Source organism: Ambystoma mexicanum, chromosome 12 (assembly GCF_040938575.1).
Source record: "Ambystoma mexicanum isolate Mex_15411 chromosome 12, UKY_AmexF1_1, whole genome shotgun sequence".
NCBI lineage: Eukaryota > Metazoa > Chordata > Amphibia > Caudata > Ambystomatidae > Ambystoma > Ambystoma mexicanum.
In genome coordinates, this window is record NC_090936.1 from 1065313537 (window position 1) to 1065337143 (window position 23607).

General features: G+C 46.5%; 1 protein-coding gene across 1 annotated transcript in view; it reads right to left on the minus strand.

Annotated features, from left to right (window-relative positions):
- LOC138514720 (collagen alpha-1(VII) chain-like) overlaps positions 1–23607 on the minus strand; it is a 1453166-nt gene that overhangs the window by 63656 nt on the left and 1365903 nt on the right. The window contains exon 97 of the mRNA XM_069630120.1: positions 10176–10288. Within this exon, the coding sequence (XP_069486221.1) occupies positions 10176–10288 (113 nt within the window). The remainder of the gene's footprint in view (positions 1–10175; positions 10289–23607) is intronic.

Here is a 23607-nt window from a genome sequence, read left to right on the forward strand (position 1 = left end):
GTCAGGAATATCCCCCTAATGATAGTAAGGCAATACTAATGAGCAAACCAAACCTGCAACCTGTAATGATAGGAAGGCAATACTAATGAGCAAACCAAACCTGCAACCTGTTAAGAGGCGACAGGTGTACAAAAAGGGAGGAAAACAGCAGGAAAGGTAGTTGGGTTTGAAGCAGAAGCGAGAGTGTAATCCAATGCAGGAGGAGACATGCTGCACAGATCCATAGAAGGGAGAGCGTTCCAAGACTGAGTGCCGTGTGAGGGTGAGTTTTGAGACTGGCAGAGAAACTCAGGGTCCCTTGCCTAACAATGGTGCAGAGGGAAGCCATGCTGGCAAAGGCATTCCCAAAAAGGTTGAAGAGGACTGCTTGTTGCCTCCTGGGATAACGTGTGCCAAGGAGTGTCTGAGGGGCAGAGTTGAAGCTCTTGTCAGCAGAGGACCGAGAAGCATCATGCAGAGCTGAGTGCTGTCACAGATGCAGGAGTATGAATCGGTGAGTGTCAGCTGGGTAAAGGACACAGAACCGCTTTGCTCGTGAGCGCGAACTCTAACTGCAACAGTAACTAACAAAGCATTGTCGAACACTCTAAATGCTGTGAAACGTACTCACAAATGGTTAAAAGGTAACAAGCCTCTGTTAAACTCATGGAAAAACCCCGCAAGCCAAAGCACCAAAGGGAGGCTGAATATGTTACTTGAAGCTAAAGACACAGAAGGCAGTAGCAGAGTTGTCACATGTAAGTAAGAAAGGATAATGTTTTCGAAAGTCTCTGCTAACTTGAATTCTCAATATTGAAAAATATCCTACGCTAGAGTGGTCACGTGCCTTCAATTAAACAAGGGGACATTGTTGAACGACTGCAGAGTGCAGAAACACATTGGGCCTCATTACGACCCTGCCGGTCCGGAAACAACGGTGGCGGTAAAACCGCTGCCACTGTTGTTTCCAGACCGACTGATTAAGAGTCCTTCAGGTGGAAGGTGTCACTCCCGCCAGGTCTGACCTGGCGGGATTTACACCACCCGCCTGCAGGCGGACATGGAAACACTGGCTCTGTCATAGACAGAACCGGTGTTTCCATGGTCCCTATCCCCATGGAGTTCTATGGGAATGGAGATTTACAGAATTCTGCCTCCGGAATTACTGTGTCACCGATGTTGTAATGCCCCAGTGATTTCGGCAATCATGGAGGTGGAATGGTATTACGGGTCCGGCGGCAGCCTGCTGGTTTTTCCGGCACGTCTGCCGCCGGACTCGTAATGAGGCCCACTGACTTGGTTTAAACCTACAGTGCCCTGCTACAAAGTGGCAATCCTATGTTCTACAATTGTTTTTAAGGAATCCAAGTGAAAGAGGCTACACAGGTGAAAAATGAGTCCTGAAAGGAAGGGTTTTGACACTCGCAATATTATTTTGAACTGGTGGATTATCCTATTTGAGTGCATTTGAAATAACTAAAAACCTGGTGAGATAAGAATCCAAAAGGAGTTACAAGTTGACCTGGAATTGGGTTAAAACATTTTAAACTATTAAATATTAGGTGATGCATCAGAGTCTTGGGGAAGGGAACCCCAAGACGATTGTGCAGAACGGTATTGAACCTGGGGAAGGGAACCCCAAGACCATTGTTTTGGAACTATATTGAACTTAAGGAAAGAGAACTCAATACCTTTATGTTGAAACTGTTTAACTGTGTTAATCTTGGGGAAGGGAACCTCGAGATCATCTGGAGCTGGAAGAAACCTAAGACTTTATTTTTTTTACACTGTTATTTTGCTTGCCTCTGTCCCTACACATTGTATAGATTTGTTGTGAGGGCAAGCTTAGGTTTTGGACACAGACTCTTTCACACAGACGCTCCTTAGTTTGGTTTGGGTATAGAAATCCCAGCTTAGCATAGGGCAGGTTAGGACCTTTTCCATCCTGACATTTACGTTTATAAAAATAGATTGTTTGAATTTTGAATATGTGGTCCGTGTCCTTCTTCATGATGCTTTCTTAGAGGTCAAATGAAAAGAGGATGTGAGCAAGGTACGGCCAGCATCATAATGTGACCCCATCCCACTTCTTTAAGGTACAATGCCAAAGAGGACATTGCAGTTGGAGCAAATGCTGCAGAGAGTTGGCATGCTGGCTGTTTGCATAGAAATACAGTGCATGTTTGCCCACCATCAAATTCATTTGCTGACGTAAATATTTTTTGGGCAAGCAGAGAGGATGCAGTGGCAGGAATGTACATTTTGTTTTGTGTCCACTTTCCGCCTAGCAAACCTTAAAAATCCACCAGAGTGTTACATTGGGCCTCATTACAACTCAGGCGTTAAGGGTTAACGCCACCGTTAACCCTTAACGCCTGATTCTGATTTTAATGCCTGCTTTTAGCAGGCGTTAAAATCCATGGCGCTAACCTGCCATGGTGCTAATTACGCCGCCGTAATTTACGGCGGCGTAATTAGCGCCTTCCCCACTCCCATTATGCCCTATGGGGCAAAAATGGGAATGGGGAAGGGAAAATGGGAAATGGGGATTTACCGCCCCACTCACCTTGGAATGGGGCGGTAAATCCGCCATCCACCATGGTGTAAACGGAGTATACACCATGGTGGTAAAGTTGGTGCACTTAGCACCAAGGTTGTAATGAGGCCCATTGTGTACAAAACCATGCGTACAGGTTGTATGCCTGGTTTATGCACTCGATTTAACACTCCGGGGCCTGCGCATTTTCAGTGAGATGGCCTTACGTGCTTTTGTTTAAATGGCTTTAATTGAATTGGATGGCAAGCACTCTAAACTGGGCACTAGGAATTACTTATCTGCAGCACTACCAACGGCACGAGGACGGGTATTTTACCCCCCCCTATGCCCCCCCGCGCCATGGCATTGGGTAACTGAATGTAAACTCGGCTGAAAGTGTCTGCTTCTACCTCCTGCTGTCTCTGTGGCGTGATCCTGCACCTCGCTGGCTAGAGGGCAATGGCTTCCTTGCTCACCCTGCTCTCCAGGCCGCCATGTTTCTGGTGTTGACTGGTGCCTTGTGTTTATATTGGTCCTCAGAGTTACTGTGGTGATACCACTTAAGTTCAACACTGACTCAAAAGTGTTTCGCGCCTAGAAACGCAGGCGCGTTATAAATGCCATATCATATCAAATCATATCAGTTAATTATTGGTAACACATTGTAACTTGCATGCAAGCCATCTCCTCCTCTACGAGCGTCATTGGATCCTGAACTCCGACCTTTTAGATGGAACCATAATCAGGGAGCGCTGCCTTATACTGCTTCTAGTGGCTCAGCGCCAAGAGGCCCTCGAGCAAACGTTTGCGCTTTACAAGCTCAGCTAACACATACTTTGTAATGCAGTTGTGCCTTGTGTAGGGTGGCATATGCTATTTTGGAAGCTTCTTGGCGCTGGTTCCTGCAAGACAGAGGGAGGGAGTGGAGTTGGAGGGGAGAGAGGTTGAGACCAGATGAAAAACTCGAAGTTGATGGATGCAGACCAGAAGTGCCTCTTGTGCTAGGTGTGCTGGGTTTGGGTATGTGGGGCTTGTGTTGCCGCAGCGGAGCCCTGGGTGTTTCTCTTCTGCTCTGTTGCTTGCTTATGTGTCCCTCTTGTGAATATTTGGTGGTTTTGAGGGGGGATGTACTGTAGTGGGATTTATTTATTTATTTTCACATTTATAGAGTGCACGGACCCGAGGGCATCAAGGCTCTATTACAGTTACAAGATTACATGAGGTGCTGTTACAATACAAGTTGCATGAACAAGGTTTTTTGGTTAGCAGGTAGGGGGTTGGGGGGGAGGACAAAACTAGGATATCCTATTTAAAAATCCAGGATTTCAGGAACCGACGGATGGCCCAGTACGATTGTTGGGCTCTCAAGGTGGGTGGTAGTGTGTTCCAGAGTTCGGCCGCAATGACTAGGAAGCTTGACCCGCCTGATCTAGCCGGTTTAAATTTGGGCATGATGAAGCGGTGTGCAATAGGCATATCTGCTCGGCCTCATAGACTGGCTTTTCATGAATTTCTGTATGGGGTATGGGAGGGCAGAGTTAGACAGACATCTGTGGGTGATGGACAGTGTTCTAAATGTGATCCTTTCTCGTATAGGGAGACAATGAGCTTTTCTTCTTGTGGCAGAGATGTGGTCTCGCCTAGGTATGTTGAGGGCGGCTTTGAATGTTGCGCGTTGATGTGCCTGCGAAGAGAGAGTTGCAGTAATCCAGTCTGGAGCCTATGACAGCTGGGGCGATGGTGAGGCAGCTGCTGGGGAATAAACATGGTCTGCACGCGTTGGTCAGTTTTGTAGTGTGGGCAGCAGAGGAGGCAATGGCATTCACTTGGCGAGTCAGGGGAAGTGAGGCATCAAGGTAGACAACCAATGTCTTTACTGACAGGGAGACGGGTATAGAGATGCTATCAATAGTGAAGAAGGTGTATTGATGGTTGAGGATTATGATTACTGCTGGGGCACCCCCAGAAGGAGGAGTTCCGTCTTTTCATCATTTAGACAAAGGCGGTCTGTGGGCATCCAGGCCTGGATGGTCTGGTAGATGGCATTTAAAGTGACAGAGTCATCAGAGTAGTTGCTAGAAACAGAATGAGGATTTGGGTGTCATCAGCGTAGTTGGTATAAGAGATAGTGAATGAGTCAAGGTCAAAGAGAGGTTTGGTAATATGTTGTAAAGCGTAGGGGAGACAAAGGACCCTTGTGAAACACTGCATGAGATTGGTGCTGGGTGGGTGCTCTTATGGATCTGTCCTCAAGAAAAGAGGAAATCCATGTTGTGGCTTCAGGCAAGAAGTTGGCCGCAGATGTGAGGTGTTGGCAGAGAATCTTGTGATCTACCAGGTCGAATGCTGGCGAAAGGTCTGGAAGTAGCAGGAGGGTTGGCTTTCCAGCATCCTTAATCTCATCGTGCTGATTTTTTAGGTCGAGCAAGGCTAATTCCGTGCCATGCCCCGGCAGAACCTTGATCCCATTCCCAAGATTTGGTTTGATTCCAAGTAATGCTGGATTTGGAGGTAAGCAGCCCTATCCAAGATTTTAAGGAGGAACGGGACTGTGGTGATTGGGTGGTAGTTGGAAGGGTTGTTCGGGAATAGTGATTTTTTTTGAGCAAAGGAAGTACCAGGCTTCCTTGAGACTAGTGGGGACCACACAAGTGGAGAAGGAGGCGTTGATGAAAGTGGGGATTAAAGGGGCCAGGGCGTCTGCGCAGTCTTTCATGATGATGGGTGGGCAAGCGTCGTCTTTACATCTGGATGGTTTCAGACCATTCAGGATGGCAGTAACTTCGGCTATGGTGAATGAGTTAAATAAAAAAGGAGGGAGGTTTCGCGTGCAGTGTGATGCACGATGGCATGATGGGGTGGTGCATGGCTGCTGATGGTTGCTTGCTTGATTTGGATTTTGTTGTGGCGGGTAGAGATTTTATCTAGGAGTGCACTGTGAATCAACATGCTCCAGGCCACGTCCTTGGTGAGATGGGGCGGGTGAGAACAAGGGGGTTTCCGGTTCTCTGAGGATGGTAAAGATCTCGTGTGTATTAGACTTGGCATTGGCAATTCTTGTGTTATAAGTGGTAGATTTCACCAGCAGAAGTGTGTGCTTGTATACTTTTCCTGAAGTAGCTACCAGTGATTTATAGAAGTCTGATGGTGATCTTCTCAAGGGCCCATCTTCCCGTTTTTTGGAGCGGAGACTAGGAGTTCTAGGTGAACCAGAACTTGCGGTGTGTAGTTGATTTGGTTTTGTGAGATGCTAGGGGGGCGATGGTGTCAACAGTGTGTGCCATTGTTTTAGAATAGAGGTCTGCTAGCAGGACCGGGTCAGTGTGGGTAGTTTGCTCAGAGTGTAGTGAGTCAAGCATTGGCAGAATATGTTCTTTGGTGATGTTTTGTGAGCTGTGGGCGAAAGTTGGTGGCAGAGGCGGGGCAATGCGGGAGGATAGGCTGTTGGGCAAAATGGTGAAGGAGGTGATGTGGTGGTCTGACCAGGGGCAAGGTAGATTAGCAGTTGAGATCAGTTTTCCAATCCAAGAGGCTGCCTTTAGAGTGAGTGGGTGCCATGATGCATTGTTTGAATCGTAAGGCGTTCAGGGAATTAGCTACAGGGGCACCATTTATGTCTCAGGCGTCATTGAGGCCTAGGTTCAGGAGAATGATGTTGGAGGCAGGTTTTATGTTGGTGCCTAGTACATCATGTGAGAGGTCCTCTTCGAAAGATAGGTGAGGGCCAGGTGGGCGGTAGATGAGATGCAAGGTGATAGTGACAGTGTGCGATAGGGGTAGATGGGTGATGGTAAGATGTATGACTGGCAAAGGGTCTCTTGCTAACATTGCCAACCCTCAACCTCTTGCGTCAAGTCTATCACTGCGGAATATGGTGAAGCCTGAGGGGATGGCGATAGACAGGGCTGGGCCTTATGCGGCATGTAGCCAGGTCTCAGAGATGGCTAAGAAGTCGAAGTTGTTGGCTATGATACGGTCATAGATATCTAGGGGGTGTGCCTGGATGGATCTAGCATTGACTAACGCGCAATTCAGGGGTTGGTTGGGCAAGGAGATCCTATTTGAGATAGGAGGAGGCTGCCTACCATGGTTCTTAATGCATCCGGGGCATTGAAGTTACATGGTATGATGGCTGGCTGGCATCCGCTGTGTTGGTGAGGAGAGGGCTAAGCTGAGCAATGGTAATGCAGGTGGTAGTACAGTTGGGTCATTATGGGGGCAGTTTGGGGCTTTGTGGTAGTTCTGGTGTTTAGCAATGCACACAGGGATGTGGGGTTGCAAGTGTGCATGATTGGAAAACAGGCCATTGGACACAACGGCAGGTGGTGGGAGCTGCAGAGTGGTATCCCTTGCCGGCTCCTCCCTAGGTGAGGCTTTGTTCATTACCTGGGAGAGGTTCTCCAGGAGAAGTTGTTGGTTGCATACTGCATTATACATAGCGCAGAGTCCCGGGCCTTTGGGGTCACTGAGGTGATGTGCGATGGGCACGGTGGAGGTGCAGCGTGAGGTCATGGCTGCAGGGGTGACAGGAGGGGCATGGTGGCACTGGCTCTGCTTGCGTGGAAGGATAGATAGTGCATGAGGAATTATATTCAGGATAATGAAGCACATGTCATCAGGGGCGTAATTGGAGTCAGTGGTCAGGCAGTGGCAGTGTGGCAGTTGGGACTGATCATTTGGGTTGCATGACTGCTTGCGGAGGTGGAGAGGGCGGGTTACGTGCGTACTCTGAGCCGGGAGTTTCTGCAGGCAGTGGAGATCTTAGTGGTGGGGCATGGGACTGTGAAGCGTGCACTGAGATGGCAGAGTCGCAGGATTGCCAAGGCAGGCACGCATGGTCTTATTGGCGGGAGAGGGTCGCGCATGGAATCCGCACGGTGGGGAGGTGCCTTTGCGGGCATAGGAGGTGTTGTTAGGTGTGGTAGTCAGTGAGGCTGGAGAGAGGAAGCTGGTAGGTTGAATAGCACTGTAATGGGGTAAGAGTTGAGGTAGGAACTTAGCCGTATGAGGAATTATAGATGTAGACTGCACATACCTTTGTACTCATAGCAGGTTAGGCCCCTTCGGACCCGGCCCACATACAGGCTGACATGGCCTCAGATCTCGCCCGTGGTTTTTGGCAAGGCTCCTCCTGCCGCCTTTGCCCATTGGCCATCTTTGTGGGCCCCACGGGCCAATCAGAGGTGCAGACAAGGAGGGCTGTGCTGGGTGCTCCGTTGCAGGCAGGGAGAAGTATGTCGGGCAGCCATGTTTAAATGGCAATTCGATGTATTTCCAATATTGAGCCTGGATGCACAAGCTGAACTTCTGGGACCTGTTGCATCTGTTTGATGCATCAATTCGCTCGCCACACTGTCGGTGAATGCTGTGATGCACACGAGTGTCTCTGGAGTACCTTTTCGGCTCCGTTTTGCTCATTACTAAACACCTACCTCATTTCAGTTACAACTGTAAAGTTCAATCAACCTCTGTGGGACCTGTCTCTAAATCATAAACGCAGTGGCAATGTAATGACTTTATCCTGAGTTATACGAGTCTCTGCTTCATTCAGACAGTGCATCCTTGACTCCTGTTGCTCTTCCCTCAAATTAAGTTAATAACGCAGGAATGGACACAAAATGATCACGCCTGCGCTAAGCCACTATGTTAAAGAACTCCAAAAAGTGTACTGGTTTTGGTTAGTGTTCTATTTATTAAATAAAAATTGGCACTTTATGAGAGATGTGTTTCGGCACGTCATGTGCCCTTTTCTATCTGGGCAATGTGGGTCAGAATAGCACATATTCAGAAATATCCTGTTCTTGTTTACTAAAATGAATAGATCCGTGATCGTTGGTCGACCTGATATTCAGGGTTAAATCCCTCCTACAAAGTGTCCCATTTCAGTCCTGCGCGTTGGCTCCTCTAGTCCAATAATGCAGGAACCCTGAAATTTGAAGTCAAAGCTTTATTGATCCACATGTTCCTTTGGGTGCTTTGCTTTACTCAAATAATCAGAAGGGTTAGACTCCTAAGGATTGTTCTTGAGAACCATTCGATGGGGGTGATTCTTTCCTTGATGCGCACTGTTTCTACAGCTGCATAATGTTCTTGTGCATGTGTCCCCTGCTTATCCACCTTCGCTCTTGTTTTCTTTCTCTGCTATATACTTGTGTTTGCTTGCTGTGTGTGTCTCTGCTGTGCCTATCTTGGCAATATATGCTGTCTCCATCTCTGGTATGCACGTTTGTGCTAGTGTACCTTGCATGGCTCTTCTGTCTCTCTCATGGCTACACATTCTGCATCTGTCTCTGTCATTTCTCGATCAGCTGCATCTGTCTGCGTCCTGATGTATGCCCTTAGGCTGCACCTGTCTCTTTCTGTATCTGTCTCTGCTGTATTTTCTTTCACCGTCCTCTCCTGCATCAGTCCATGCAGAGGGCTTTTCTGCTGTACCTTTATCTGACAGATCCTTCTTCTGTCTGTGTTCTGTGGCACCCATCACTGCTGCATCTCTCTCTTTGCTGATCCTGTGATTGCATTGTTTGCTTTGTTGTAGCACTGATCTGCTCTTGGGAGACATACTTGGAGAGATCTACCCTGCCGGGGTACAGGGATAGAGGAGGGGAGACCTTCTGGCTGTCTGAACTCTGTAGGGCAACACTCAGGGAAGTGCTACTCTAGGTGGCAGGTAGTGATGCGATGGACCTGGGGCCTTTTAAGCCCACCAGGGGGGTGGGGTCACTGGTAAACTCACATCTGGACAATTGTAATAGTCTTCTTGCTGGAATTCCTGCCAAACAACTCCAGAGATTGCAAATGGCCAGAATGCAGCAGTTAGATTAACTTGTGGCCTGAAACAATATGATCATGTCTCTGGTGCAACCCGTTCTCTTCACTGGTTGGCAGCGGAAGACAGGATTACATTTAAGATTGCTCATATATAAGAACCTTAAGGGGCCTACCCCAGCCTACTTGGTAAATAAGCTTAGTTGACATCAACCATCCAGGCTACTGCGTTCAGGGGTTCAATTGTTGTTGAATAGTCCCCGTTCTCAATGAGTGACTAGGGGTCACAGGAGATTTGCTGTCTATGGCCCTCGGCTCTGGAATAGCATCCCCCGAGAGATCAAGTCCTTGGAATTGGTCTGTAAGTTTCGTAGAGCTCTGAAAACCTTCCTTTTTAAATGATGTTGACCTCTAGATGTCTCTTCTATGTTTTTCCATCCTATTAGTTGTGCTCTTTTCCAATTTTTTATGTATCTTGTGCTTATCTCCCGATGCCATCTGCGCCTCTATATGATTCGGTTTGTCCTTGTGCGCGTTTATAAATCATTCAAATCTAAATCTAAGGTGTACAAAATGGCATTTTGAAAAGTCAACTGTTAAACAGAAACAGGACTTGCTGCCAAGCATGGCATTCTGCTGAAGGCAATGCCGCAGATTGAGTGCCCGCAGCTTTGCAGTCTGAAACGGTCACCAATATACACACAATTGAAGACTATTGTCCAAATTAGCAATGCAAAATCAGGTCAAGGCCGTCAGTGGCAACTCGTGACCAAGCAGACCTGCCGCTCATCTGCGGCCTGCTTCGCAGCTGCCTCATTAGGAAGCCGATCTCACCTGCACGCTGTGTGTTGCACTGTGAAGGCTGTGCTGGAATCCAAATTGCTTCAATTACGGTGGAGGGCAGCACAGGTGCCTGGCACACAGCAGATGGGGACTTGGTAATCTCTCTAACTTACCGCATTTGTCACTCATCTCCTTCCGTAGTAGCTCCTTGACTTCTTCCTCCTGCATAAACGAAAGGAGAGAATTCAATTTGAGACACAAAACCTGAAGCAAACAACTGTAGTCAACCATCTAATCCCCCTTTGCACACCTAACACCATCCAGTTTTTAGAGCTTTTGCGCTCGTGACAAAATAGCACAGCATGTGTCATTTGTAAATGTGCCAGAAAAGGTTTGAATTGCCACTAAAAAGGCGCAAAATACAGTATTCTTTCCATTTCCTCTTATAATTAGTCTTATCAACAAATTCATGTCAGTATCTGATATCCACTGCCAATAGCAGCAGTGGACCAAAGCCCATACATCGTTCATATGTTGTTGAAATATTTACATAGCGCTAAACCTGGCAGAATAAACTGTATCTGGGTGCAGCCGATGTCTTAAATAATTTCACTTCATCCTGTATCAACAGCATGAAGTTTAAGACAGAGAAACGAAAAAGAGAACCAAGACATTTAGACCAAAGATTGAAGAGGAACTTTACGAAATAGAGTTAAATCGCTCAGGTTTCGTAACTCCCATGGCAGGAAGTTCCAGAGTCTGGGACCATAGACCCTGAAATGCTATCTCCTGTAAACAAACGTTGAGATGATGGAACAATGAGTAGTAGCTTATCAGAAGATCTCAATGAGCGGATTGGCTGGTACCATTTAAGTCTCTCTGCCAGGTATGATGGTGCCAGAAAGTACACAATTCTAAAATCTAGAAAGAGAATTTTAAAATCAATTCTCTCCTTCACTGGGAGCCAATGTAGAGATCTGCAGAGTGATGAGGTAGCAGTCGATTTCAGAACTTTATCCATAAGAGGTCTCATGGAATGTCCATAACTGAAGGCTCTGACTAGTACCCATTCATGTGTTAAAATATATTTGGCCATGCACACTGACCATGGCTGAAGGCCATGCTTAATGCCAGTTACTGTTGTAATGTAATTACTGATGCCATCAGTGATGTGATCTGTGATGTCATCATTGTGGTCATAGGCTGCGCAACAGGGGGCGCGAAGTTAAGGTGGCTTTTGCTGAATTTCATGTGTTTTGTTGCGTTAAGTTCTCACTTTAACGTCCCTGCAACTAATGTTTTTTCCTTGAATTTCAAAGGTTTTGTTACAATGTATTGGACACCATAACGACCCTGCAACTAAAGTTTCTTCCTTGAATTTCAAGGGTTTTTGTTATTCCATAGGTTTTTAGAATGCTTCCAGAACACTAGCATAGTCTTTGCCCATTGTCCATTTTAAAACGCAACTAGCCATGGCGTTCGGCCTGCAGGCTTTGAGAACTCACAATGTTTTTAGGCAATGCGCAGTGAGATTAAATTATTTGTCATGGACCAAACACTTTGGTTAAGCGGCATGCTCCAAGCCCCTTGTTTTAAGGCCAGTCACTTGGTGACTGTTCTGATACATCGCACACCCCCAACTAACCACATTTTAGCAGCACGGAAATGGGAATAAAATGACCGGCTACAAGAATAACATATCCCCAGGTACTTTCTGCACTCATAGCGAAAATCAAAAGCTGGCACCCATGAATATACGCACAGTACTGCTTAGCTTCAAAGTGAGGAAGGGGCTGGCCTATTCAGGACATGTTGCTCTGAGTGGTCTTGTAACTTTGCCTCACTCATTAGGCATCATTGCCTGAGGGGGCTGGCCTCTTTCTCACTATGAAGCTAAGCAGGGTTGGTCGTGGTTTCTGTCTGGATGAGCGACCTGGGTCACTACTGATTTTTCACCCCCGATGTCACTGTAGCTGTGAAAATTTTGATTTTTGTTTATTATGTATAAAAGATAGCAGGCTTTGAGAACTCCCAATGTTTTTAGTTAATGTCCTGTGTGATTACATTATTTGCAGAGGATCACACACTTTGGTTAAACAGCCTGCTACAAGATCCTTGTTTTATCGCTGGTTTCTTGGTGACTGTTGTCATACATCGCAGAACCCCAACTAACCGCATTTAAGCAGCACGTAAAAGGGAAGAAAATGACCAGCTGCAAAAAAAAAAATATGCCCAGCTACTTTTACCGCTATAGTGAAAATCAAAAGCTGGCACCCATAAATATATGCATAGTAAGTGAAAATATATCTTAAAATGAAATATACAAATGTAGTTCAATAGAGCTACTCCTTAGATGAAAGTGCGCAAGACAAAATAGCATTGGACTTTTAAAAAAAGTAACGTAGACCAGAAAAATAACCTGAGAGAGTAAATGTTCCAATATATATGCTGGCAAAATATAAAAGGTGCTCACCTTTTAAACCCAGCAATCTGTCGTGAAATATTCCCTGGAAAACTAAATCGCAATATGGAACAAGTGCTTGTGGTCTTGTGAGTAAGCTTCTGCAATGGGAACATGACAACCTGAGTAAAATCCTGGTAGACAAATACTTGAGCAAGCTTGCCAACATCAAAAAAAAAACAAGGGGTTTCGTCCGCACTCTGAAGAAAAGTTGCACTGTCCACTCACATGTGTCCTTTACTTGTGCGCTGAAAGGAGCCACAATTAGTGGAAAATAATTGCACCTGTGTCCAGGATTGCAAACTCTCGTACCACATCGTGGGCAAATACTCATGACTTACTTGCCTATTTATTTTTTGTTATTGACTTGGAGACTACAAATACCAGAACGCAATTCAGCAATAGGCAAAAAATGGTCTCTGAGTGCAAAACTTTCAAGGACTGACAGTACCACGGTTTAACAACAATAATAATTCGGATGCCCATTCGGTCGCCCATCCATTCAGTAACTGGGACAGACTCTGGTTGGCTTCAAATCAGGACTGGCCCTGCTGAGCATCAAAGCAAGGAAAGGGCCGGCCTGTTTCTCTAAGTGGTCTTGCAACGTTGGCTCATTTATCGGGCAACATGGTCTGAGGAGGCTGGCCCCTTCCTCACTTTGTAGCTAAGCAGGGTCGTTGAAGTAACTTTTTTATTTTGTAATGAATCTTTACGAAACCTTGCAGTCTGGGGGGAGGGGACAGGCACAAGTCCTTAATCACTTTCGAAATTCCAGTAAAAGCCTTTACTCAAATCAAGTTATTTACAATAGAATTTTGACGGGTTTCTCTGGACGGCTGACTCACCTTAACTATAGGGGGCTGTCACTGCTCTATAATAAATATATATGTAGCTGAACAAATATTTAAGTTATTTTTGTGTACAAATGTTTCAATTCATACTTAATGGCATTCAAATTTCTGAAACAAAGATCTACATAAAATGAAACATCACATTACTCAAAAACAAAACGCTAACATACAATACAACCAAATAACAAATAGGTTTGCAAACAAGTGCAATTCCCCTTCCAACATGTGCGTAAGATTACAACATAGAAAGAGATTTTTTTCCAACGGCACCTATCACTGGAGAGGAGGCCCCCCCCTGTGTTCGGGACATCAACTTTTTAAACAAGTCTCACAATCTGGTAATATTTTGAGAACCATCTGAACAGCAACAGTGCACACAGGATGAAAACAAAAGAGGTGATAGTTGCTAAATATGTCATCATGACTCTGGCAGGTCATCGGATGGTCACATGTAAAAGCTATGTCGAAAGAAAAGTCTTCTGTTGGAGTAGATTATAAGGGTTCCACAGGTAAAGAGAAGTTTGATTTGCTCACGCCATATTGGTGGCTGGGGTGACAGCGATGTTGAGATGATGTGGCAATTTAGCATGATGTCCCAGTGTAGCTAATGGGATTGAGATATGTGTTATTTGTAGTGTTATTTGTGTTTTACTTGATACATTTTCTAATTGCATGTGCACAGCAAGATAAATGTCAAAATTGCTGATACAATATAAACGCAATGATGGTGTGTCATGCCACATAGCGCTTAACAATCAGGCGGCGAGGAGCAACATGTGCATGCGCGGTAGGAGATTTGCAATGGGAAAATCAGTGTGAGAGGATGCAGTAGTCTTGAACATACATGTATAGGTCTAAGATATGTAGGGGTTGTATGCGGCCCTCTTTTTTGATCTGGGGGGCCTATGTCATGAGGGTAAGATAGAGTATATATAACAAGAGGACATAGGCCACCCCACCTGTCTGGCACTCACCGGTAGTATTTCACAGTACAAATTAACCGATCAACTCATTTGATCTGTGCATTAATAGGAGATCACCAAAATAGCATTTGTGAATATAACAATTTTATTGTCTAGCATATCATTAAAAGCCTCTTTAGGCCGTCACACATGTGTTGCCATGTTTAACCCCATATGTTATGGGTACAAATTTTCACAAATGCTATTTTGGTGATCTCCTATTAATGTACAGATCAAATGAGTTGATTGGTTAATTTGTACTGTGAAATACTGCCGGCGAGTGCCAGACAGGTGGGGTAGCCTATGTCCTCTTGTTATATATAACATACATGTATAGGTACACATATATGGGGGTTTCTAGGGAAATAGGTTTTGTGCAGTATGAATATACAGATCTGTTTTGGCGCAGAATTCTCTGACAAGTTAGGAACTGTGCTGGCTGAAAACCTGGGTTGGGCAATTGAACTCTGTGTGACTGAGAAACAAACTAGTTTTACAAGGTTGGGAAAAAACAGCAGCAGTTGCGATGAATATCAGATGGTCAGTTTCGTGCAGGCCTTTTTTATGGCCTATGTGCATGGTGAGGGTGAGATGCAATCTCTGTAAGTATATGGGAGTCTGTTATTGAATCAAGGAGGGATTCCGCCCTACTGGTAGGGCTGTATTTTAGGGCTGGATAATTAAACCTGATGCAGGTTCCTTGTAGGGAAAGGAGCACTGATAGATCATGGATTTTCAATAAAGTTGTCAAGGTGTAGGTTGGGACCATGTGGGCTGGAATGATAAGTCGCATAGTTTACCATGACATGTGGACACCAACACGTTTGGGTGATAAAACCAGCAACAATAGATCAAAAGGACATTTGTTTGTTCCCCTCCTCTTCACATCAATGGAATTTCCATAGCATAGCTCTGTACATCACAAGTAGGCGTAAAGGTTTGCAACCAGATGGAACCTGTGAAATCTGAGGCATCAGTCCGTTGCAGAGTTGTGGGGGAGCAATCAAGGTTGTTTCTAGTGAATAGAGGGGTTGTAACGCTCACCTGATTCTCGCAGAGGTGCCGGTCTTGACTGGGCGACTACCGTATCTTCAAAGGTGATGTGCAGCACCCAGTTGGCTCTTTGGGCTGGACCTCTGTGCCCTGTATGCCTGACGTGCAGAGAGGATGTCTGCAGATAGAAAATAGGGGGTTAATGAACTGGGGTTATTGGGGTGTCCCTATCTCTTTCCTCTTCTCCTCTCCTGTCGACCCCCACAGGTTAACGCTCTCACCTTAGGTAAGTGAATGCCGAGCTCTCCATCTGCCTCGGGGCAGGGTGCTGTAACCAGTTCCTTCACTGGATAGGTAGCGCAGGCCTCTTGACTTCAGAGGACTGCTGTCCGTCGTTTACTGCACGAACGGTAAGTTTCGAGTAACTCAAATGTCTTTAAAGTCTTTAATAATGATGTCTCTTGTTTTGCAGGGTTCCGGCGATGGCGGATGACGGGCTGAAGTGAGTTGAAGATGGAGCCCGTGTGATGAATAGAAGCGCCTGGAAGCACGTAAGTAAGCGCTTGTTGCCAGCTTCACGATGCGCTCTAACTGTCTTTTATTTTGCATGTACATGTTCGGAGCGGCTGCAGGGTGCCGGGATACCCACTGGGTTAGATGTGGAAAGGAGTAATGGCACGTGAGTATTAAAGTTCCCCAATGTCTTTAAACGCACCTTGTTTTGTCTTTCAGATGCGGGATGCAGCGCCGACGGCCTCCGGAGCGTGCGAAGAGTTGGTAAGCTTTTGTCTTTCAGATGCTGGAATGCAGTGTGAAGACCTCCGGAGCGCACGAAGAGTAGGTAAGCCTTTGCCTTTCAGATGCCGGAATGCTAACCTGTTCTTTCTTGTCTTTATAGGAGTTGCTGAAGACTGGATTCAGGATGGTAAGCCTTTTTCCTTAGGCCCAGGACCGGATGCAGAAGACACGATGAGCGTTCTGCTGCAGAGGGTGCAGAATAACGCAAAGCAAGATTCATCCACCGGGTGTGGTTTAAATAGCCTCCTGTAGTGCTTAGGTGTCTCCTTCCACAGCCACGCCTAAGTAAGAAAAGAGTTCCTGGTAAGAAAAGAGTTCCTGCCTTCCAGAAGAGTTCCAGTGTTCTGAATCTAGGGAGTGGCTCCAGCCCCACCCAACAGGAAAAGTAGTTCCAAACAGAAGAGGATCAGAGACTCAACTGGCAGGCAAGTAAGCAGCATGGTCTGCTGCAGGTAAGTCCACCCAAGCATTATGAGCCCGGCGCTTCCAGCGCTGGGACTGGGCATATTTATGAGCCTGGTGCCACTGGCGCCAGGAGTGGGTCCAAAAGGTCCCAATTGGGACTGGTTGGCACTCGGAACCTGGGTTATGGATCTGCTTCCAAGGGAGTTGGGAAAACCCTGACCTTTTGGAAGCAGAGACCATGACAGTACCCCCCCTCAAGGCCCCTCCCAAACCGGGCTTCTCCGGGGGTTTTGGCTTGTCAGGAAATGTTCGGTGAAATCTTTTGATTAGGCGAGGAGCGTGGACATATTCAGCAGGTTCCCAGGATCTCTCTTGGGGGCCGTAGCCTTTCCAGTCAATTAGGTAGAATAGTTTAGATTTGGAGATCTTGGAGTCCAGAATGCTTTTGACTTCAAACTCGAGTTCTCCATCAACTAGGATAGGTTTTGGAGATTTGGTTAGTCGGGTTTGAGGTTGCACGGGTTTTAATAGAGAGACGTGGAAGACCGGATGTATCTTCATGTGCGGTGGCAAGTCCAACTTGACCGCTACTGGGTTTACTATGGTAGTGATGGAATAGGGACCTTGGGTTGAATGTGCGTGGCCCTTTTAGAGATAGATATTTGGTGGATAACCAGACTTGATCCCCTACTTGGTAGTGAGGGGCTTCCTTCGGATGTTGATCTGCTCCTTTCTTGTATTGTTCTTTAGCCCTTTGAAGGTGAGAAACAGCTTCCTTAAAGGCTTGGGTGATTGTAGAATGCAGGTAGTCTACTGCTGGTGTTTCAAGATCTTGGAGGGGATCCAACTCCGAGGTTCGAGGGTGACTGCCATACAAAAGAAAAAACGGGGTTTTCCCAGTTCCCGAATGGACAGAGTTATTGTAGGCATACTCGGCTATCCAAAGGATATCTTTCCAAGTTTTTTCAGTTTGTTGCAGCATGCAGCGTAAATACTGTTCCAGAGTTTGATTGGTCATCTCGGTTTGTCCGTCGGTCTGAGGGTGGTGACTGGTCGATAGTCTCACATCAATTTGAGCCGACCGACAGCAACTTCGCCAAAAATGAGAAATAAATTGACTACCTCGATCCGAAATTAGAACCGAAGGAAAACCGTGCAGTCGGACGATGTTTTCGAGAAATTCTCGGGCCAGAGTTGCTGCTGTTGGCAAGCCTTTGAGCGGAATGAAATGCGCCATCTTGGAGAATAAGTCCACGATTACTAGAATCGTATTGTATCCGGAGCATGGAGGTAGATCGGTGATGAAGTCCATAGAAAGCGTATGCCAAGGGCGAGGTGGGATGTCAATAGGGCGTAAGAGGCCTGCTGGTCTTTCCTTTTGACTCTTGCTTTGGGCGCATACTCCACAGGACATTATAAAGTCTCTGATATCTTTTTTCCAAGACGGCCACCAGAAGTAGCGCTTGATCTTTTCTGAGGTCTTGGCTATACCGGGATGACCTTCCATTAAAGAGTCGTGATAACAAGAGATTACTTTTTTCTGTAAATCTGTGCTGGGTAGGTATAATCGTTCTTGGAAATACAATAAGTTGTCCTTTACTGCAAAGTCCTTTCCCTGCAGATGCCAATTCTGTATGTCTGCTGGAGTTACCAGTTGCCTGGCTTTATCCTTAACTTCCTCTATGGATTCTGTGGCGATTACACCCAGAATTCTTTGTTCGGGAATGATTGGTACAGGTTTAGGGTTGATCAAGTGTTCTTCCACTCCCATCCGAGAAAGGGCATCGGCTTTACCGTTCTTTGTACCAGGTCGATAGGTAATTATGAAGTCAAACTCGGCAAAGAATAATGCCCAACGGAGTTGTCTAGAGGATTGGGCTTTTGCGGTTTTCAAATATTGCAAGTTTCGGTGATCCGTAATCACAGTAACGGTGTGTCGGGCCCCCAGCAGATAATGCCGCCAAGCCTTAAAGGCAGACTTGATAGCCAGAAGTTCCTTGTCAGTAATCGTGTAATTGACTTCAGGAGGCGAGAATTTGCGGGACCAAAATGCCACGGGATGCAACTGATTGGTTACCGGGTCCTTTTGTGATAGAACTGCCCCCATGGCAAGGCTTGAAGCATCAGTTTCCACGATGTAGGGGAGTTCGGGGTGAGGGTGTTTTAAGATTGGTGCAGAGATAAATTTAGTCTTCAAATCCTGGAAAGCTTGTTCCGCCTCGGTAGACCATTCAAAACGTTTGTTTTTCTTTAACAAGGCAGTGATGGGCTGGACTATTCGAGAGAACTCGGGGATAAACCTGCGGTAAAAGTTAGCGAAGCCTAACATGCTTTGCACACCTTTTACGGAGGATGGTGATGGCCATTTGAGAACTGCATCGACCTTCTTTGAATCCATACGCACTCCGCCAGGTGATAATATGAATCCCAAGAATTCAACTTCAGTCACGTTGAAAACACATTTTTCCAACTTAGCGAAAAGTTTGTGTTGACGCAATCTTTCGAGGACCATTTTCACGTGTTTCCGATGTTCAGATTCCGATGAAGAATAAACGAGAATGTCGTCGATGTAAACAACAACACACACATCTATGAGCTCTCTGAGGACATCGTTCATAAAATATTGAAAGGCGGCTGGGGCATTGCAAAGTCCGAAGGGCATGACCTGATATTCAAATAGCCCATACTTTGTGCGGAAGGCCGTCTTCCATTCATCGCCCTCTTTTACTCGTACCAAGTGGTAAGCTCCTCTAAGATCCAGCTTTGTATATATGCATGCTTTTCTGACTTGGTCCAGGAGTTCAGGGATCAAAGGTAACGGATATCTATTCTTAACGGTGATCTGGTTCAGGGAGCGATAATCGATACAAGTTCTAAGGTCTCCTTCCTTTTTTGGAACGAAGAACAAAGCTGAAGAGGCAGGGGACTTGGAAGGACGAATAAACCCATTTGCCAGGTATTGATCCAGGTATTGTCGAAGGTGAAGGTTCTCAGGCTCGGTGAGGGCATAAATTCTACTACAAGGAGGAGTAGATCCAGGTATCAGGTCTATCTGGCAGTCATAAGACCTATGAGGAGGTAGAGAGTTAGCCTGCTCCTTCCGGAAAACATCTTGGTATTCTAGGTATTCGGGAGGTAACTGGGGAGTCTCTAAAGAAATTGCTGCCAGTGCAACACCAGGTGGAGGGTGACAAGTAGAGACACATTCTGGAAACTGGACCGTTCTTGCTCGCCAATCGATCAGAGGATTGTGTTTCTCTAACCAAGGTATTCCTAGAATAATCTGGAACTGAGGGGCCTTGATCACATCGAACACGATCTTCTCATGGTGTCCATCTTGACTTACTAGCGTCACCTCTTGAGTGGTATGCGTTACTGGCCCGGAGGCTATCTCTGTACCATCCACCGTAGTAATGACGTCCTTTACAGCCTTGGGACAAAGAGTTAGATTCATCCTCAAAACCATTTCATGATCCACATAATTGCCGATGGCACCGCTGTCGACGTAAGCTTCAATTGCATGTAATTGATCCGGATTATCAGGGCTAATGAGGACCATAGGTATCACGAAATGCGAGGTCACGGAACTGGTTTTCACGCTCGGCAAGAGGACCTCTATTCTTGTCGGGCGCGGTCGTTTCCCTGCTCAGAGTTTGTAACTGTGGTAACTGCAGCTCCTACTGCCTTCTTGGCAGGTTTCACCGGACAGTCTCGAAGAAAGTGCCCTGAGTTTCCGCAATATAGGCATAATTGCAACTGTTTTCTCCTTTCCCGCTCCCTTTGTGTTAGAGGACCTTTCAGACCCCCTATTTGCATGGGTTCCCCGGAGTCTACTCCTTTGGATGGAGTTGGCGGTTTGGAAAATACTCGAGCATCAAACTTGGAACGATCGGCCTTCCTGTTCTGCAGTCTGTGATCTATTTGAACGACCAAGTCTATATAATCCGAACAGTCTTGTGGGGGATTCACTACTTGGGCTAAAACGTCTTTGAGCTCTCCACGTAGACCTCTATAAAACAGCGTAATCCTTTTGTCCTCAGGCCATTGAGTTTCCACTATTAGTCTATTGAAAGATGCAATATAAGCCAAAAGGTCTTGATTACCCTGTCGCAACGAAAGAAGCTCATTGTCCAAGGTCTGCCCCTGTGCATGTCTTGCGAACAGTTTTTCCATACTAAGCTGAAAGGCTTGAAAATCATGGAGAACCGGATCATCTTGATTAACTAGAGGGATCGACCAGTCTGCCGCATTGCCACTAAGGTACGAAAGTACAAAAGCTACTTTAGCTTGATCAGTTGGAAAGGCTGCTGGCCGGCATAAGAAGTGCAACCGGCACTGATTGATAAATACCGCAAACCTCTTTGGGTCACCAGAAAATCATTCGGGCGGAGCTAAAGGTACATTCCCAGGTAGGTTGATCTGCACTGGATTCATAGAGGATGTTGAAGGAAGATTTGCCCCTGATGCGGGTAGCGGGGTCTGTCCGGCTTGTGACTGTAGCAATTGTCTAGCAAGATCATCTGTTCTCTCCTTGGAAATAATTAGTTCCCTTCTTAGAGCGTTCGTTTCCTGACGAGCTGCATGCACTTCTGCCCTTAGTTCCCCAAGTAACCGGGCTAGGTGGTCAGTATCCGAGGTTTCCATAGCGCCTGGGCGAGAGTTTTGCGGTAGGCTTTGCGTTCTGTAACGCTCACCTGATTCTTGCAGAGGCGCCGGTCTTGACTGGGCGACTACCGTATCTTCAAAGGTGATGTGCAGCACCCGGTTGGCTCTTTGGGCTGGACCTCTGTGCCCTGTATGCCTGACGTGCAGAGAGGATGTCTGCAGATAGAAAATACGGGGTTAATGAACTGGGGTTATTGGGGTGTCCCTATCTCTTTCCTCTTCTCCTCTCCTGTAGACCCCCACAGGTTAACGCTCTCACCTTAGGTAAGTGAATGCCGAGCTCTCCATCTGCCTCGGGGCAGGGTGCTGTAACCAGTTCCTTCACTGGATAGGTAGCGCAGGCCTCTTGACTTCAGAGGACTGCTGTCCGTCGTTTACTGCACGAACTGTAAGTTTCGAGTAACTCAAATGTCTTTAAAGTCTTTAATAATGATGTCTCTTGTTTTGCAGGGTTCCGGCGATGGCGGATGACGGGCTGAAGTGAGTTGAAGATGGAGCCCGTGTGATGAATAGAAGCGCCTGGAAGCACGTAAGTAAGCGCTTGTTGCCAGCTTCTCGATGCGCTCTAACTGTCTTTTATTTTGCAGGTACAAGTTCGGAGCGGCTGCAGGGTGCCGGGATACCCACTGGGTTAGATGTGGAAAGGAGTAATGGCACGTGAGTATTAAAGTTCCCCAATGTCTTTAAACACACCTTGTTTTGTCTTTCAGATGCGGGATGCAGCGCCGACGGCCTCCGGAGCGTGCGAAGAGTTGGTAAGCTTTTGTCTTTCAGATGCCGGAATGCAGTGTGAAGACCTCCGGAGCGCACGAAGAGTAGGTAAGCCTTTGCCTTTCAGATGCCGGAATGCTAACCTGTTCTTTCTTGTCTTTATAGGAGTTGCTGAAGACTGGATTCAGGATGGTAATCCTTTTTCCTTAGGCCCAGGACCGGATGCAGAAGACACGATGAGCGTTCTGCTGCAGAGGGTGCAGAATAACGCAAAGCAAGATTCATCCACCGGGTGTGGTTTAAATAGCCTCCTGTAGTGCTTAGGTGTCTCCTTCCACAGCCACGCCTAAGTAAGAAAAGAGTTCCTGGTAAGAAAAGAGTTCCTGCCTTCCAGAAGAGTTCCAGTGTTCTGAATCTAGGGAGTGGCTCCAGCCCCACCCAACAGGAAAAGTAGTTCCAAACAGAAGAGGATCAGAGACTCAACTGGCAGGCAAGTAAGCAGCATGGTCTGCTGCAGGTAAGTCCACCCAAGCATTATGAGCCCGGCGCTTCCAGCGCTGGGACTGGGCATATTTATGAGCCTGGTGCCACTGGCGCCAGGACTGGGTCCAAAAGGTCCCAATTGGGACTGGTTGGCACTCGGAACCTGGGTTATGGATCTGCTTCCAAGGGAGTTGGGAAAACCCTGACCTTTTGGAAGCAGAGACCATGACAGGGGTGCACCAGTGTTGTGTCCTGGCACCCCTTCTCGTCTTTCTTTATATACACGGCCTAATAGATGCATTAGAAAAGAATGCTCTAGATGCCCCAGGAATTGGGAACAAGAAACACGATAACCTTGTCTATGCCAATGATGCAGTTATTCTGTCCACATCTCCTAGGGGTCTTGAGACAGCATTGGCAATTTTTGAGTGTAAGTGTAGTGAGCTTGGCCTGGAATCGAATGCTGCTAAAACTAAAGTTGTGGTTTTTAAGACTCCCTATATGAAGAATATTCCTCTGAGATTAATGGCAGATGGCATAAAGCTGGAAAAAGGCATATGTTTTGACAACTTGGGAATTAGGTTCCACGAGTCAGGGGGCTGGTCCGATCAACTTAGTAAGGTTAAGGCTAGCCTGGGGAAGTATAGCGGTGGAATATAGTCTTTTTTTCCAGTCATGGTAGTGGGGCAATCTCCCCGGCACTGGAAATATATGACAAGCAGGCCTTACCAGTGGCACTTTATGGGGCAGAGCTGTGGCGCCATTCTAAAATCGGTCCCATTGTCAAGAATTGAGAATAAGCTTTTGAAAAAGTTGCTGTTGTTACCTATAAGTGCCTCGACATCCCTGGAGCTAGCGCTCCTTAGGATTTGTTCTATAGAAGACCAGATTGCCCTCAAGCCGGTACTCTACTGGATCAGACTATGGTGCCCCGGGCTTGACTACATACCGGGAGGCTCTAGCATTTTTTTTACTTTTGGAAGGGGCAAAGCGCTGTGGTTGGCTGCCCATGTAAAGCATCTATTATATATGTGGGATGAGAGTGCCCTCTGGGATAACCCATCGAACTGCAATAACTGAGCCAAAACTGAGCTTAAAGCAAAGGCAAGGAGGAAAGCTATGGAAAGCCTGGAAGTGCAATGGGCCTCATTGAAGAATGCTCCGGAGTTTCCACGCAGTAAAATGATGGGAAACTCACTGAGCCTTCTGGAT